Source organism: Nuphar pumila, chromosome 12 (assembly GCF_984573655.1).
Source record: "Nuphar pumila chromosome 12, dmNupPumi1.hap1.1, whole genome shotgun sequence".
NCBI lineage: Eukaryota > Viridiplantae > Streptophyta > Magnoliopsida > Nymphaeales > Nymphaeaceae > Nuphar > Nuphar pumila.
Window position 1 is genome coordinate 6680973 of NC_143260.1, and position 18766 is coordinate 6699738.

The 18766-nt window shown below is 39.6% G+C and overlaps 1 protein-coding gene across 1 annotated transcript; it reads right to left on the reverse strand.

Annotated features, from left to right (window-relative positions):
- Positions 1-14762: 14762 nt before the first annotated feature.
- On the reverse strand, positions 14763-18430 carry LOC149819814 (uncharacterized). The gene is made up of 5 exons (XM_089981696.1): positions 18294-18430; positions 16817-18014; positions 15309-16382; positions 15120-15231; positions 14763-15034 (listed from the first exon to the last, which is right to left on the reverse strand). The coding sequence occupies exons 2-4, from the start codon at positions 17927-17929 to the stop codon at positions 15193-15195; spliced, it is 2226 nt and encodes a 741-aa protein (XP_089837822.1). The 5' UTR covers positions 17930-18014; positions 18294-18430; the 3' UTR covers positions 14763-15034; positions 15120-15192.
- Positions 18431-18766: the final 336 nt, after the last annotated feature.

Here is an 18766-nt window from a genome sequence, read left to right on the forward strand (position 1 = left end):
CGACGAGACAGAAAAAGATCCTGCGGGCACCTGCAATTTCTCGTTGGGGGCTGCTTTCTGAACCTTAAATGTAAATTCTCGAACCATTTACAATTAACGAACATGTGTTTTATATCTTCCTCTTCCCTTTTGCATAAATAACATCTGCTTGCTAGCTGAATTCCCATTCGCTTTAAATTGTTATCGGTTTTGGCTCTTCCATGAAGAACCAACTACCCAAAAAACGAAGAGCGCAGGGGGAGACCAATCCCCCCATAAAGAACGTTCTGGTAGCCATGAAACTACGGGTTCACACAGTGCCCTGTAGCAGGACGCCACTGTGAAGTCCCCGTCACAAGTGTGCATCCAACTCAACCCATCTTCCATCGCCGAGGGATGCTTCCCTGCTATCAAACACTACAATAAAAAATAGATGTCTCGAGTATTTTGGAAACAAAAATGAAAGTTGTCAAAGCCGGTTTGTGACTATATTCCCTCCAATGAAAGTAGGGAAGCAGCTCATTTAGCCAATATCACTTTTTTAAGACTTATATACACGTATTTGATTTTGTTTTTTATATTTGGTCGTACGACTTGTCCTACAACAAAATAGAAAATAAGAGTTGGGAATCTAGGCTAGCGCATCCAAACCATCTAAGCTAATTTGGAAACTATGTTTTAGTTTTATTGTATACCATCTTGAACATTGTTTAAGAATATAATAATCTTCGTCCAACTTGATGGTTTAGATTTTTTTTCATGCAGGATGGGGAAACCACCATTGGGATAGAGACCTAGTTGCCCTGGCTCAGTCTGTGGTACTTAGGGCAGCCTTCCCGACGATCTAAACCCATGGCGCACCCCTTGCTCCTACAAAAGGGGCCTGACTTCGAGTAAGAAAGGACATATTCCTTGCCCTCATTAATTCAAGGGGTTTGACACTCATGTGAATGGAACCCTGACCATCAGTCTAGTGGCCAAGGCCCCCTCCACTGTAACAAACCCCTTGCGGCTGATGATTTCAATTCATTTAATCATTTTCATTAGCGCCATGACATTGGCTCGATTTTCAGATTCCAATGGCAATAATCACATCATTACCTCTCTTAATTAAGAGATGTCTTCACAAGCTGCCAAAGAATCATGCCATTTTCTCACAAAAAAAAAAGAAAATATCAAGCATGCTAGTAATACATTTGACATATGTAATAAAAGAAAGCAGATTAGGTCATATGGTATATAACCTATCGTAGATTATATTTCTCGCTTGGGAGATGTGCATCTCTTGTGAAAACCATGAGAGTGGAGCCCACCCACATCTCCATCAAGTGAGACATGCGGTGGGGATTGACTATAACCCATGAATCGGTTGTGTACAATATAACATGTTCTATTAATGTTCTTCAAGGTTTTCATAATTGGAAGGCAACATTATATTGTTGAAATGCATTTCCAAAAGTATGTAGGCCTGAAACTATTGAAAATTCTTTTGAGTCACGACCAAGACTTCCCAAGGTTGATGAGGTGTTGTCAAATGAAAATTGCAAATCTAAAGAGGACTCTACTAATGAGAATCCAGGAGAAGAAGGAAACGACTTGAAGAAAGTCTAAGAGAAGAAAACTTGTTAATTATGTACACAAGGATTTCTTGATAAAATAGAAACCTTGTCTAAGAAGACTTCTATGAATGGTGTGTTGCCCTATAGGTGAGCAGAGAATGTATTTAAGCATGTCACCTCTTACCTTGGTGAATAATAAGAAAAAGTTGGTAACCGTGGACCTAGGTACACATTGTACCGAACCATGTAAATTTCGTGTGTGCTCTTGTGTTCTATTTTCTTCTCGATAGATTTGTTATGGTATCAGAGCCCATGGCTCATTGCCAATCATGAACTCATGATCTTCACCATCGCAACAGTCTGAGAACTCCAGTGCAAGTTCTGGTATGTCGTCTTTTATAACTCTTACAAAATTGGAATATCATATAACATTTTCTCTCTATCAAATTGACTGTATAAAATTATTTATTGTGAGAGTTTCAATTCACTCTCATCTTGATCACTTGTGGTCTTTTGGGGTTTGTCTGATAGAAGTAAACCCGCACCACCTAAGTTTAAGGGTGAAACAACTGAACTCAATCCTGAATATGTGGATTGGTTAAGGCATTATCAATTATTGTTGAATTGGATTTTATCTTACTCAATCAGTTCACAATCATATTGTTGGACTGACCTCATTGTTTGAAGTGTGGAAGGCATTGAAGGTATTACATGTTGCACACTCTCGTTCATGAGTGATGCAGTTTGTTGATGAGTACATTGAGTGAGAAAAGTCTATTGCTCACCAATTGGCAGTTGCCTCTAAACCTACCAATGAAGAAGACATGCTTATGTAGGTCCTCAAGGGACTGCCCAGTGAATATTTGCTGTTCAAAGTCACTATAGAGACTCAGGTTGACCTGATCTCTCTCAATGAGTTGCACGGCCTCCTATTCAAGAGGCTGATATTTCAGAAGTGCATGTACATGACAATATATCTATAATATCTCACATTTTTTTATTTTGTAAACTTTGGAAAAATGGCAATATGGATGGATTTTTTTGTGCAATTAACGTGTCTAGATACGTTCTTATAGATTTTTTTAGAATAACGGTCTTTGTTTCATCAAAAACAGAGTTAAAAAATTTTGAGGGTATTTTGGTCAATTCTAAATTGTTTTGAGGGCATTTTTGTCTTGGAGGACATAATGGTCTAACCCAGAGTTGACCAGGGGAGTCAACTTTGTGGAAAAAATATTTGGTATTATTTGAATTGTTTCAATGACATATTTATAGTTTTGCTTTGGAGAAAAAGTCAATCAATGTGTGCATAGGGCTCTCTTGGCAAGGAATTGCTTTTGAATGGCAGGTTGGTCATTTTTGTTGGAGTGTAACGGTAGCTGCCACTCAGTTCAACCAACCCTAGCAGATCAGACCTGTCAGGGTCAACTGGTCCTTTGCCATGTGGCAGGGTTGTCCATCCTTGTAGTTTAACCAATTAGGTTGAGACCTAGTTAACCCAATTAGTGGAATAACTAGGAGCCCACGCTCCTATCGAATTGGGATCTGGTTGGAACCAACTAGATCTAGACCCTTTTAGATTCATTTTTCTCAAGTCCATGCTCATGATGTGTGAGACCCTATAAGTTGTTTTTCTTTTTCTCTCTCTCACTTAATCTCTACTTCTCCCTATACTTTCACCTTCTCCCTTTCTTGGTAGACGATCCACTTGTTCAGCCTTTGGTTGCGCTGCACCCTTGTTGGGGCCTTGCTGCAGCTGAAATGAGGTGTAAACGTATCTCAGTCACGTGAGAGATTTGTCTCAGTGTAGGTGACTCCCTAAGCTCGAGTGTTGCGATTGGGACAACACGAGTTTGAGTTTGCATGGGAGCTGCATATAGAACATTGGAAATGTTCGTGTTGCACTTTTTGTGGTCATATTCCTATTGGAAATAGCATTGCAAGGTAGGTGCTTGCTTCTTTGTTTCGTAGGCAGTGAACATGCTAGGACTTCAAGTAGTTTTTGTTGTGATTTTGTGAAAAACGTGCTTTGAATGTTTGATATGATTGGTATAATCATTGTTTTAGTGATGTTTTTGGTTGTCATTGTGTTTTTCTGATTTGAAACACCCTTAGATGTTTTGGGGTTGAGTTTCATTCGAGTTGGATGCTTCAAACCCCAAGATTTATTCAGTGTTTCAAAAGCATAAAACTGAACTAGAATATCTCAGGGGTCGACTCTTATAATTTAGGGATCGACTCCTATGTTTTTTAGGTTCTAGTTGACTCGAGGGTTGACTATTGCAGACCCAGGGTCGACTCCTCCTTGATTTCTCTTTTGTCTGATGTTGTCGAGAGAAAAAGAGTCAACTCATGCAATGGGAGAATCGACTCCTTTATGAAAGAGTTGAATCTTCTTGTCAGAGAGTCAACTCATGCACCTTGAGAGTCAACTCTTTTTGTCTATGAGTTGACTCCTTTGGTGAAAGAGTCGACTCTTGAAACCATAGAGTCAACTCCTAAATAATATTTAAGTGCAGTTAAGCTTGATGGTCGACTCCTGAGTCAAGAGAGTAAACTCCTGGGCATTGTTTATGCTCATGTAACTCATAGTCGACTCATGTACTTGGGAAAGTTGACTCTTGAGTGGATTTTTTGATAAATATGGTAAAATATATGCTTTGTTTGGATTGTTTGGGTTGGGTTTTTGTTGAACCAGCCTAAAGCAACTGTGCATTGGTTGGTTGGACCAGTGTTGCTATACTTTTTAATCTGCACTCATGTTTTTCATGAATTTTTAATTTAACTATGTATTTTTATCAAGTCTTTCCTCAAGTTATGTTTTAAGAACAAATAAATATATTTTTGTAGCTATTGGGAAAAGTATATATGCAAATCTATATCACTTGCTATTGCATAAAGTGTTCACAAACTGGTTTTATGTAACTGTTCTAGGAACTAAAATTTGTGTAGCTCCTTGTTTCCAAAGTGTTTTTCATATGATTTTTATACGTGGTGGATAAATAGAAATTTATTTATCTCGTCTTATTGCATTATATGTTTGAAAATTTTATTTAGTACTTAATATATGAATTAAAATTGTGTTTTAACTTGATAGTTGCTTAATTTCAAGAGTGTTTTATCTAAAATCAAGATTGTTGATTTTAAGAAAAACTCATGTTTTAAAGATAAAATTTTCAGAAACTGTATATGCATCAGATTTCATGTAAAAATGAATATTTGAGCATATTTCTTGGTTTTACAATGCTTCTAGTGATGTTGATGCTTTGGCTTTTCAGTAAAAGCTATCTAGAAATGATATGTATTTGTTTTGATAATAAAATATGTTTGAAAACTTGTTAAAGATGAATCTTTGATGAAATATGCATATGTGCTAGCTTGAGTGGCCTAAGTTCATATCCACATTATGATAGCTTAAATTTGTTTTAAGCTTAGAAATTTTATGAATCATATATGTCGTATTTGTTCGTTTGAACTCATAGTATTTTAGATTGGAGATGGATGGGGTAAACCACCTACTGATAGAATTTTTGTAGCTCAAAATTATGTTTTGGTGGAGTTACCCGATTCTACAAAGGGTAGGAGTCAACCCCTACTATTTGCAGAAGGTTGGGCAGACTCGAGGGTCGACTCTTGCTTCCTAAGAGTCACTCCTCTCTGGGCAAGGTTGATATTTGTTTTTTTTATAAAAGAGTTGACTCATTTCTGCAGAGTCGACTCCTTTTCAAGATAATCAATCCCCATTTCAGAAGAGTGACTTTTGCGAGTGAGTTATGAGTTGTTTTACCCCAGAGTCAACTCATGAACTAGGAAAGTCGACTCCTATGTATGATTTAAGTTTTGTTTGGCCTGTAAGTCGACTCCTATGCTTAGGAGAGTCGATTCATGTGCACCAGAATGCAATATTTTGTTGTTTTAAGCTTGAGTTAGGGCTATTAAGCCTAGAATTCAAGTGAATCGCCCTCGGAATAAGTCAAGTGACTTGTGTATATGCAAATCAATATCACTTGCTATTGGATAAAATGTTCACAAACTGGTTTTATTTAATTATTTTATAAACTGAAATGTATGTAGCTTCTTGTTTTCAAAGTGTTTACCATCTTATTTTTGTATGTGGTGGAAAAACATAAATGTATGTAGCCCATCCTATTGCATTGTATGTTTAAAAATCTGGTTCAGTACTCAATATATGAATTAAAATTTTGTTTTAACTTGATGGTTGTTTTCAAGAATATTTTATCTAAAGTCAAGGGTGTTGAGAATGGATGTTTGAGCATCTTTCTTGGTTTTACAATACTTCTAGTGGTGTTGATGTATTGGCTTTTGGGTAAAAGCTAGCTAAAATGATATACATTTGTTTTGAGAATAAAATATATTTGAAAACTTGTTAAAGATAAATCTTTGATAAAATATGCATATGCACTAGCTTGAGTGACCCAAGTTCATATCCATGTTATGATAGCTTGAATTTGTTTTAAGCTGAAAATTTCTACTCTTGTGAGCGAGTTTGCACCAACCTTGTAGGATATTGAGTTGATGACAGATTCCTTCTCAGCGACAATGACATGTTATTGTGGGCTCCATCTTGCTCACTGAGCATTGACCAGTCTCCAACTACGGTGGCTTAGGAAATATGACTCTTTGTGTTGGAGGTCCATGCTACGTACACTAAACATAGTGAACTATGACTTTTTCGAAAAAAAATGCCTTGAAGAAAGCTTCTGAACTTTGGTGCTGCCGTATACTCTTGGGGTTAAAAAAATATTAAATTACAAGTGTTTGAAAATACAACCCTATGTAGATCAGTTCTCCTATAGCAACCCGATGCGGTAGCGCTCTCATGAAAAAAGTTATTAATATCGAAACAAAGTTAATTACATTGCATCATTTAGAAAGCAAAAAATGAACTTAAATGGGGAAAGTAACTAAGATATGCACATGCATCTAATTTTGAGCATGTATTGGTCTGTGTGACCTATTGTTTATATTTCTTCTAAAGTTAGAGGATATGTTGAGTCTTGTTCCGCTGAGGGATGGTTGTACAACTTGTGGTTATACTTTGGACCTTTTGTAGGTCTTATTTGCTATAGCAAGGCGAAAGGTCAAGTTTCTTACTAAGACAGTGGTTGGTCTCATTCCTTATTTACTTTTTTTTAGGTACTCAGAGGTAGGCATGTTTTGATGGCAATGAATGCGTGGATCGAGTATCTTTGGGGCTTGATCATGGACCCTTCTAGTCTTGGGATCATTGTGTGTTTTGAGATTTTCACGTATTTTGAATTTTGACATTTTGTAAATGTATATTTGTAGTTCAACAGATTTTGTAAATGGACTATATATGGATGAACTTTTTTTAAAATGAAAAGGAAAAGTGTAAAACCCCCTCCGGCAGAGTCGCCGGAGGGGATAAACATTAAGTTAAAAAAAAAAATTATGGAAACTGCGGTTTCCCCTTTGGGGAAACCGCGTAACAGGAGGGGGGAGGATAAGCCTCACCCCCAAGATCTGCGGGGGTGAGGGTTATCCTCACCCTGTGTGAGGGTTATAAAAACCCTCACGCAGCCTCCCTCCACTGCACCAAACGAGCGGTAGAGGGAGAGAGGCAGAGAGTGAAGGGGGAGCAAGAGAGAGAGGAAGACTTACCTGACGGCAGCAGCGACGGCGACGACGATAGTGAGGTAAGCTCCACCCTCCTCATCTTCTTCTTCATTCTTCTTTTCCATCGAAGCAAAGGGGGCCGGCAGCCATTGCTGCCGGCAAGCTGCAGAAAAAAAAAATTTCTGAGAGAGAAAGAGAGAGAGAGAGGAGGAGGGGGCCGGCCGATGTCGGTGGCCGACCCCTCCTGTCGGAGATATAGACAGAGAAGGGCCGGCTCCGGCGGCCGGCCCCTCTCTGTAAGCTGGGGGGGGACGGAAAGGGGGCGATGCCCTTTTTCTGCCCCCTGTGAGGGTGTTATCGGGGAGGACCGACTCGGTCTGGGGTGACCGAACCGAACCGGGTCGGTCTGGGTGCGACCCAGACCGAGCCCTCCGGTCTGGGTCGCACCCAGACCGAGTGTTTAAAAAAAAAAAAGTCTGGTTCGGCCTGGGTGCGACCCAGACCGAACCGGGTCGGTCCGGGTCGCACCCAGACCGAACCGGGTCGTGAGAATTGGGTGAACCGGTTCGGATCGAACTGGTTCAAGTCGAATCGGTTCAAGCCAAACCGGTTCGGAACGAACCGGTTCAAGCTGAACCGATTCAAGTCGAGTCGGTTCAGGTCGAGCTGGTTCAGGTCGAACCGGTTCAGGCCGAACCGATTCAAGCCGAACCGGTTGAGGCCGAACCGGTTCAAGCCGAACCAGGTTCAAGCTGAACCGGTTCACGCCAAACTGGTTCGGGTTGAACCGGTTCAAGGCAACTGAGTTGGTTATGCTGGTTCAGGTCTGGATCTGGGTTTTCAGTTCAGATCCAGTTCAATCTGGACCTGTATCAGATCCAGATTAACCGAGTCCAGATCTGACTAGATCAGTCTCGGATCTGGACCCAGTCAGGCAGATCTGGATCCAATCAGACTGTCCAGGATCCAGGCCAGCAGGCCCGGATCCAACCAATCTGTCCTGGATCCAGTCAGGCTACTCTGGATCCAGTCAAAAAAGAACGGATCCAGTTCAGACCCGATCAGACTTTCTGGATCCAGTCAAGCAGTTTTGGATCCAGTTATAAAAGGATCTGAATCCAAACAGACAGGGTTTGGATCCAGATCGGAATTGGATCAGAAAGTAGTCTCGAAGTGGCCCGAAATCCGAAATGTACCAAGAGATCCATTTGAATCCGTGGGATCCATTTCAGTAAAATGGATATATCTTTGCATTCCGAACTCGGAATCGAGTGAGGTTTGGTGCGTTGGATTCGTATTAAAAAGGGGAATCTAATAATTTATGAAATTCAGTCAAACTAGAAATGTAGAAACCATGGTTTCTTAAATAAGATTCGGGAAGGGCATTTTGGTAATTTTAGTAAGAAGTTTGTGAACTGATTAAAGTATATTACCTTAATGACCAGATCCTACTGTTAGAGCTTCGTGAGGCTCGCTTTCGGAGAGAGCACAGAGTCAGCACTTGAGGTAAGGGATATTATAAGTAATCTTAGATGTAAATAAACATTTTTTTCGTTGGTTGTTATTATGTTGTTATTGATTAGCATGATAGTTTTGAGAGACCATGACATGCATAAAATCCATGCTTGACATTTAGAGTTGAGTTATATACATGTTGATATGATATGCAAGTTAGTTTTGATATGTCATGCATGATGAAAAGAAATTCGAATTGTGATTGCATGTTTATATGATTGCTAAATATCATGCATTGTGATGAGACCATGTTTAGTTTAGAGTCCCATTTAATCTATTCACGTGTGAATAGATACTTTGAGATCAGCATGCATGACCCCTTAAATCCCGGAAGTGGCGACCTGTGGCAAGGCTACCTGGTTCGCGGCCAAAGTGCAACCACCATGGAGAGTGGGCCGCCGGTGATTTAACGATGTAGAGACACTACATCATTGCATGCTAAGTGAGAGAGGTGTGAGTCCTAATGTCACCATGAGATTAAGAATGAGATTGTTGTGATTAGTCATGACACCACTCGTGAGAGAACAAGTGAACTTTGAATGTGAGAATATTGTTCAATGTGTGAACTTAGTTATGACTTAGGATTTCACTCACACTGGTTTGGGACTCTAGAGGATCATGGATGGTTGATAACCATCATGTTTAGGATGTAGCATGAACCATGCCAAGATTGAGAGCTTGACCTCCCGGCTAGCTACCGGTGGGGTTCCCGTGGTGGTTCACTGCAGTGCCTAGTGGTCTGGGGACCACTGAGAGTGTATGGTTCATTGTCTGGCAAACATGTAGAATTGGGGTGTTCTACAGGGTTGCTACGCCCATAGATGGCTATTACCGGTATAGCCAGCCTAGTGATAGTTGTGTGAAAGAGAGTATTTGAGAATGATAATGGGGGAAATTAAAATATACAAACATGTGTGGTGTATCGAGAATTAAAATAAGACTAGGGGCTTAGAGCCCACTACAGTTGTAAATTGTTGTTTATTTACTTATGATTAATTCTTACTGGGTTGTAGACTCACCTCTATTTTTGTTTAATTACAACTGTAGGTTCTAGGCATTAGATCAGTCGTTTGTGAGCAATTCTTTTTCAGTCTTCAGCAGAGCAGTGGTATATTTTTACTTTCCTTGTCATTGAAAATGATGTAATTGCTTTTCTTCTGTTATGAATGATGACCAATGTAAGAAAAAATTTTATTATGCAATAAAATGAAAAGTTTTTTTTTAGCCACGTTTTCACTGTGTAAGCTTTGCACTCTTCCCTCTAGGAAGTAATACCATCCGAACTCGGACTCCTGAGGTCCCAGATCGGGGTGTTACAAAAAGATTGTTGGTTTTGAATCTGGAGTTCAGTTCAATGTTGAGAATGTTTTCTCTTGATTTTTTTTTTCGTAAACCAAAGTTTTCATGTATTGTTTTAAATCAATATCATTTTCAATACCATTTCAAAAAAAAAATCATTGATTTTCAGCTTCATCACAATATCTGTTGTTGTTAACATGGTTAACAAGCAACAAACTAGTTTTCAAAACCGCCCTTAGGTCGATGGGAGAGGTGCTCAAGGTTTCTAGCCTATGTTCAGAAACTGAGGACATCGTTCTAATAATCAAGGTGAGAGATTTCAAAATCAACAACAAGAGAGAGTTGAACCCAAACTTGTGTGTCAAATCTGTGATAAAGTGGCCACACAATGTAAAATTGTTATCAGTATACAAATCTCCTAAAAGGTCATGCCAACCTGACACAATCCTATCATGTTGCACTGTATCCATCACCATACTCGGTTGCTCCATATCCACAAGTGCCTCAAGTTTATCTTGTCGCCCCTGACAATCCTTCAAGTTCTTATTCTGATTATAGTTGGTACCCAGATTCAGGAGCAACTGATCTCAATAGCCTGTCTATTCATTTAGAATATGAACGTCATGATTTGGTTAAAATAGGTGATGGATCTGGCCTAGATATCAAATATATTGGTTCTTCAAAATTTTCTCATAATTTGGCTATGAATCATATTCCACACGTTTCAAAGATCACTCAAAATATATTGTTTTGTTCGGTGTTTTTCTAAGGAAATGGTGTGTTCCTTTAATTTTACACTTGGTGAAGGATCATCACACAGGTTGAACTTTGTTGCAAGGAACAAGTGAGGATGGCCTCTACAAAGTTTGTATGGGACAAATTTCTAAGATTGCATGTTTGGGATAAAGATTTCTTTAGACCAGTGGCATAGATGTGGGCATCCTACATTAAAAACTGTTTAGTTTTTTTAGATAAATTTGGACTTTCATATGATAAAACTTTTGTTGATAGTGTTTGTGAGGCTTGTTAGAAGGGGAGGAGTCACAATTTACCTTTTAGTAGTTCATCTCATCTTGTGCATGCTTTTTTAGATGTCATCTATTCTAATGTATAGGGACTGGCCCTTGTTTTGAGTGTTAATGACTTTTGTTATTATGTTTCATTTGCTGATGCTTATTCTAAATATATATGGATATAAATCTTTAAGGTTTTTAAGGCTTTTGCTGAAAATATCATTGGTAGAAGCATAAAGTTTTTTGCATTATGATTAGGTGGAGAATATCAAGATGTTGCTAAGTTTTTATCTGAGTGTGGCATTGGTCATCGTATCATGTGTCTATACACTCACTAACAGAACAGTCCTGTTGAGCATATATATATATATATATATATATTGTGGATACTGCTTTGGCTTTAATGGCACAGACTAACCATTCAAGTATCGGAACCTTAAAACCTAAGCTTTATCTTTCTACCAAATACCCTATTCTTATGGCTTTTACTACCCTTCTTGAGGATATGCAGAACATAAACCTTTCAATAAGGCTACCCCGAACCTAAATGGTGGCAGGCTATGCATTCGGAATATGATGCACTTATGAAGAACCAAACCAAGACTCTTGTCCTTGCTCACCAGTTTCTCATGTAGTTGGGTGCAAATGAATTTATAAAATTATTCTTAGAGTTGATGGCTCTCAAGTGATACAAAGTCAGATTGGTTGCAAAATGTTATAATAAAAAACACACTTGATTATTTTGAGAAGTTCAGTCCAGTGGTTAAGCCTACGACCATCAGAATTGTGTTGGTGGTTGCTCTTAGTAACAAATGGTGGATAAGGCAATCGGATGTGAATAATGTTTTCTTTAATGGTTATTTATCTGAAAAAGTTTATATGAAACAACCACAAGGATTTAAGATTCAAATTTTTTCAAGCATGTATGCAAACTGAATAAGGCTCTATATTGGTAAAGCAAGCATAATGAAAGTGAGTGGAAAGTAACATAAAAAGGAAGAAAGTAGACAAAGCTTGTGTTTTTACCTTCTCTTTTATGGGGTGGGTGTGGGGAGAGAAAACTTGTGTTTTTACTGAAATACACCTTTGAACCTTTTGCCCAAGAATTCTTACGTATACAGATTTTACAATTACAAAATTATTAATTTTAAATATTCTGAAACATGCACGTTAATATCTGTGAAAGTTCCATGTTATTTTGGGGGAAGCACTCTTCACATGAAGTTCCAAAAGCATGTGATGGTAAGATTTTGAACATGGTTTCAATCAGGGTCGAATTAGGAAGGAGATTTTGCAAATTTTGGTTGTCCTAGTTCCGATCCAATTCAACTTCCCAATGCATTTTCTTATCCAAAATCCAAACCGTTTGCATCATTACTTCTGAATCAAGCTTACTGAGATGCAAGGTTTCTAAGTTTTTAGAACCTTCCAGTAACTAAGTGTTTAGCTATTATTAACACGGCACCTAGTCCCTTTTCTCTTTGGCTAGAAACCTTAGCTAATAAGCAATGATACAAAGAATTTATTATGTCTAAGCTCACTTCAGTTATTAGTCCCATAATTTGGCAATTCTTTTAGCAGGTAAAAGACATGCTATTCATTTAAGACAGTAGAATATGAGAACTAGAAATATGAGAATCTTCATGTGAACTGGGCATTTTTAACAATTTTTTTGCAAATCCAACTATGTACATGTGTTCAGCATGGTGAATTCGCTAGGATCAACTGTTAGATCGTGTATTTTCAATGAAAAAATATGTTTTTTGGATGCTTGAATATTTATGAAGATTATGAGTCTTTGATTTTAAAGCTTTAAAAGATCTTGTTTATGCATCATAATCGGATGATTCAAGAGGTGGTCCTTATAAAATGAAGCATGTAGATGACATCCATACAGTTAAATTTAAGAGAAAAGAACCAAAACCCATGAAAATTGTTGTTCACACTGGTTCTCATATTTCCAGTTCTCACATTCTAGTAAATGAAGTGGCAATGCTAGCCTATGAAACCTTAAAATTTGATAAGAATCTTCAAACATTTCTGAACTTAAATAGTCTCGCTCGCAGTCTAATTATATAGCTGGATGGTAAAGTTGTACCATCATAACCAACCAATCTCGGGTATGAATCCAACTGGAAACCCAGCTTGCTTGATCGCCTAAGTGTAGCAATCTGGCAAATTCCTGGAACCATCCAAAGCTGCCTAAATTTTAGGAACTCCATAGCCTTTGTATCCAAGGATAACAACCAAGAAACGCATGGCTTCTCAATATGGTGACTTGTTAGTGTGGGTGATTATCGAATATGGTATTGGCCACATCCGATCGGAATCGGAACCATTTACATCCCTAAGGCAGCAAAAAAGTTGGCTTAACGCTGGACAACTTATCTTTGTCAATAGCTGCCTATCATCATACAATGACATTGTTGTGTGAAAAAACTTACAATTTCCAGATATTTCGAGAAATCAGTAAATCTCAAAATTGCTAGCTGCTTCTCTCAAGAGTCCATAGCCAAAGCCACTAAATCGTGTGATGTTTGGCCAGATATGTAGGAAAATCATGTTTCATTTGTAACATGAAAAGTATCTCAAAATTTGTGGAAACCACTGGAGACAAAATCACCACTAAGACTTAAGCTGGCACATCTAGGTAGCCTAAGTTTATGAACCACTATTTTCAAGTGATCTAGCTCACAAACCCCCAACAGTTCCACAGCAGTCTAATTCGTTTGTATTTGATCAGAAACTTGATTAAACCGTACCATGTTTATTTCTGCTATAAATCGTGGTTTCATGATTTGTCCAAAACATGACAGAAGTTTTCAGAACTGAAGCTTGAAAAGCTTACCAAGGACATTAGGATCTCAAGGAGTGAATAATGAAAAGAACGCAGCACTCATTTTGTATACATAGTTTCAAGTTTCTACAAATAAGGTTACAAATTGAAATTTGATGCTCTACTTTGGAGGACTCTTTCAGATACTTGATACCTAGTTCAAACAAACAAGCATTCCACTTCGATTTTATATGCAGTAGTCCAGTGAAAAAAACAAACTATCACCACAGCAAAGGATATGTGGTGATAGTTTGTTTAGGAAACAAAGTAACCACATCTGTTCATGGAATTAGTAGAGTATTCCAATCAGGACAAATATTAGAAAAAAGAAAAAACTGCTATTCACAAAGCTACAATTCTTTCAAATATCAATAGCCAAGTAGTACCGGTCATTGTAATATGCAACAGTACAAAGAGAGAATCAAAACTACCTTCATGCTTTAATTCTTCTAGCTTGTGTAGCACCAAGAGGTATCCAATAATGATAACTATTCAGATCCAAATCAAGTCAAGCAGGTTGCGATGGGTTGACTAGAGGGCATAACAAAGCAAGCCTTTTCATGAAATGCACAAATACAACTTGGACTCCTGATATAATAATGGTGCTTGTATTTGTATAGGAGTTTCTGATGCTCGTATCTCAGAGCAGGAGTTTCTTTCAAGGCTTTACTCTTTATAGACTCACTAGCTTTAAAATCATCTTATTAAGGTCTTCGATTCAGCAGACTATACTATCAATACATCAGCGGACAAGCTACTTCAACACTATACTATCAAAACATCAGTGGACAAGCTACCTCAACAGTAAACCACAACCCATGAGGTGTTTACCTCAAGATAGGACCCTGAATTTCCCAAAGTAAGAGCCGTCTGCAATAGTCAATGTGATCAAAGCTGGCACTAAAAAACCATCTTGTTGAACTACAGATAGAAGGAGCAGAAGTCGCCTAGTTGAAAAGAATATTGAAGCACAGAAAAAATTCAATTTTTATTAACATTACAGTATATACACAGACAAAGCTTCTAGCTTTATTTTAATAGAAGATATTGGCAAGACAAGAGGCAACTTGACCAAGGTTCAAAGAATAAACCAATGTTGCATAATAACAAACTGCAAACTGGTGAAGATTCCACAGAACTGGTCACCAAGCATAATCATATGTAGCTGTAATTACTTTCACTTGTGCTCAAGATTAGCTGCTGGTGTTCAGAACCATAACCAGAGATTCTACTGCCTGTCATGAGAAAAATGCAAGATTATAATGATTATTTTTTGTGACAAAATACGTTATGATAGTCACTGCAAACGTGTTTTTATACCTCTGGAGGTACCAAGATTGTGAGGTTGACAGTGAGGGACTGCCAGCAAGCTTTTCATTAGAACCTCCACATCTTAATTTTCCGTTTGACGGGGTGCAGCCTGACTTAGTTCCTGCAAACAGCGACATGGAAATCAGCATCAGATAAATTCCGCGAACACCTCATGGATTACTAGGTTATTGCCAGTACCTCTGAGTACCGCAGATGTCCATGATCAACATTAGTGGATTTGATGATAGTTTCCCATTTTGGCTCAATAGGTGCCTTTGTGGCACTTTTCTTTGAACAGTATTGAAGGAATGACGAGGAATTTTGTGTTGAGACAGCAGGTAATGCACGAAAGAGCCATGATTCTGAAGGAGATTTAGGCAATGGTGGTGGTGGAAGTAACACAGAAGAGTTTCCCTCATTATCTGCTTCTATATGGTTCCCACTAATTTGCTCCTTTCGGAAGCCCCTCTCTGAACTGACTACATCACCATTAATCCGCTCTCCTAGTGATGATGTTGAAATTCTAGACTCTTTGTTAATAGTGACATTGCCTTGTCTCAAGTCACCTACAGAAGCAACATCATCCCCACCATTCTGTTTTGATGTATCCGCACAAGACAGCAGTCCAATGTCAGTAAGTAAACCAGAATGAGCTTTGACGGGTTTTGAGGCCATGAAATTCCCTAATTTTCTCTTATCAGACATATCTAGTTCACTTTTCTTGCTTACAACACAAGACACCAGGGTTAGTTTCCCTTGTTTTTGCTGATCTTCTGGTGAAGCAGTTTGCACTTTGTCTATTGGTTGAATTAGCTCTTTGATTTCCACCGGTCCAGACTTTGGATCGGATGCATCCCCTACAAAAACAGAATCAACATATACAGTCTTCTCAACTGTTGGGCTCATTGACGTTCCCTTACTTCTGCACTGAAGTGTGTCCTTTTTGGTTTCAAGTCCCTTTACATGCATGTCTGAGCCGTCAGAACCACAACTCATGCCTGACTTAGGAATTCCCAGAAAACCTGAGCCTTCACAAAAAGGAGAACCGGACGCTTCATTTCTGAAGGGTGATATTCCACCCATTGAACGCCTAAAGGATGATGATCCATCATGTGTCTGAGAATCACTCCAGCAGGTTAGCTGATTGTTTGCAGTGTCTTCATATACTGAAGGGGAACTGGCTGACTCACTTAGCTTGCTTCCACCATCATGAAGTCCAAGAGACTGAGCATTGCGAACTAATTTATGTCTATAGATAGCTTCCCATGTCATCTGCAGAATGAAAAGCAGGGTCACTAATAAGGCTTAATGGATCAATTTGTTAAATTTATATCAAGGACTCCAAACGAAATTTGGAATAACAGGTGGGTGAATGAGGATAAATAATTTGGTAACCCGAAATTGACCACTGACTAGTCAACCAGAACAGTGATTAGCAGATGAGTTGGGATAGTTAGGGAAAAAACATGCAATTGCATGACTGAGTAGGTCTAAATTTTTTGGATCACTGAATGAAAGAGAATCCAGGTTCTACCATGGCTTACTTGGCTAGAGTTGCCCAAAGCATGATCTGTGATACCAGGGTCTTTAACAACCACAACAACTGAACACTAAAACTTTGTAATTTAATTATAAGAAAACATAATGAGCATTGCCTCTCTTTCATGATACAAAGCCTACACAAAAAAGCTGCAGCGGTAACATACCTCATCGCTCCCACTGAAAGATCCACTGTCATTACTCTTAGCCGGTACATTACCCTTCCGAGCAACTAAAGGAAATGGTGTTTGCTTCTTATTTCTGACCCTTGGAGCATGGAACATTGGATTTGTAAAGCAAAGCGAGTTCTTCAAACTCCAAGGGAACACCCCACAAGCTGTACCCAACGAATTCCCCACATCGTCATCATCATCATCTTCTTCTTCATCTTCTTCCTCATCCTCCACAGCACATTGCTGGATAACGTAAGGCTTAGGCTGGCATGGCAATGGCCCTCGATCTCTTTGCACTCTGTTCACCAGCTTGGCCGGCTCGTTGGCCAAAGGTTGCTTTCTAGGAGCATGCTGAGGCACCTCCGAAGCCATCGCTTTTGCAGCTGGCAAGAACCGGTCCATCATGAAACTCCGGCCCTCCAGGTCTGCAGAATTATCAATTCTCTTCGATTCTTGTCCATCCAAAGCACTCACACCACTAACACTACCATTAAACAAACTCAATTCGGCCAGGGAAAATGTCTCCAATGCATCTGAGAATGCATCACACTCATCCCCATCCAAATTCTCCTTTTCCTTCTCTTTCTCCTTCGAACAAGAAGGACCATGAGCCTTCTCAACCGGATTCGGGCACAAAACTCCCCGGGCATCACCTACCTGTATGACAGACACCACAGGTTGCACAATACTATCGTTCTGCGACCTCCCCACCTCCCCAGTTTCACGATCCTCATCCTCCACAGTCTTCACATGCTCCTTTCTAGCATCAACCACCCTGCCAGGCGGTAGCCTCGGCGCAGATGCGGGCCATTCCGGCGGTCTAGCATCAGAATTAGGGCTAACTACCGGCGCATCCTTCGCCCGGCCGGGGATCTGCTCCCAAACAAACGGAACCGTGCCGGGATTCCTCACCGGCCCCGACTTCAAGTCGGTCTTATAAGCCGGCGGCGACAAACCTTCCGTACTCCCCGCCCCCGACACCGACCTCTTACCCCCACTCCCATCATCCTTTCTGCCAAATGTACGTACTGAAGAGGCGGCAGCAAGAGCGGCATGTCTCCTCACAGAAAGAAGGGGCGCATTGAAATTCAACTGTTTCTCCTCCATCTAGCACACCAACGAGAGAGAAAACCCCCAAAAAAACCCTAGAATCCCTCCTCCATCTCAAGAAACACACCTAAACCCCACCTTTCTGCACAAAACCCACAAACCCAACAAAGCAAATAAAAAAAATGAGAAAAACAAATCAAGAACTCGAGCTAAAACCAAAAGTTCACCACAGATCCCAATTCCCACTGAACCAGTGCATCAAATTGTACCAGAGAGAGATGCAAATGGTGCAAAGAAGAGACAAACTCCTAACTGAGCAAATGGATCAGATCGAAGAGACAACCAACAATCAATTAATAATTGCAAATTGCACCAACCTAGTAAAAAATGAACAAAACCAATAGAAGGAAAAAATTAATACCTGAGCTGAGAGTAACAAAGAGATCGTCTTCGTCTGCGAGAGGGTAGAGAGAGAGAGGGAGAGTGTGTGTGTGTGTGAGAGAGAGAGAGAGAGAGTGCTTGGCTCAGAGAGATAGAGAGAAGATGACGTCGTTTTATGATTCGTCCTTACCGAAGTCGTCACTTGGCAGTGAGAGGGAATGAAATTAGTGATTTATCCCCGAACTTTTCTCATATTAGCAGGTCCGGTTCGACTTTTCTGGAATGACTCGGTTCGGGAGGCTCGGTCTTGGTCCGGGGCTGACCCACCTGGGTCCCGGTAGGTTGGTTGCTGAGTGAAAAGGATTGGTCACCAGACGGACCGAGCTTCGAAACAATTGGATATGGATCTATGAAGGCAGATTTGATGGGCTAATTGTAGGGATGTCAATGAATGGGATTTTTATCTGATATCCAATCGAATTGGATTCCACTTAGTGCATTATAAAGCCGTGC

Excerpts from the sequence above, each read along its gene's own strand:
- LOC149819814 (XM_089981696.1), bottom strand. The coding sequence starts at position 17,929 with ATGGAGGAGAAACAGTTGAATTTCAATGCGCCCCTTCTTTCTGTGAGG. Across the intron at positions 16,383-16,816 it reads CTTTCAGTGGGAGCGATGAG|ATGACATGGGAAGCTATCTA; the intron begins GTATGTTACCGC and ends TTCATTCTGCAG. Across the intron at positions 15,232-15,308 it reads GACATCTGCGGTACTCAGAG|GAACTAAGTCAGGCTGCACC; the intron begins GTACTGGCAATA and ends CGCTGTTTGCAG.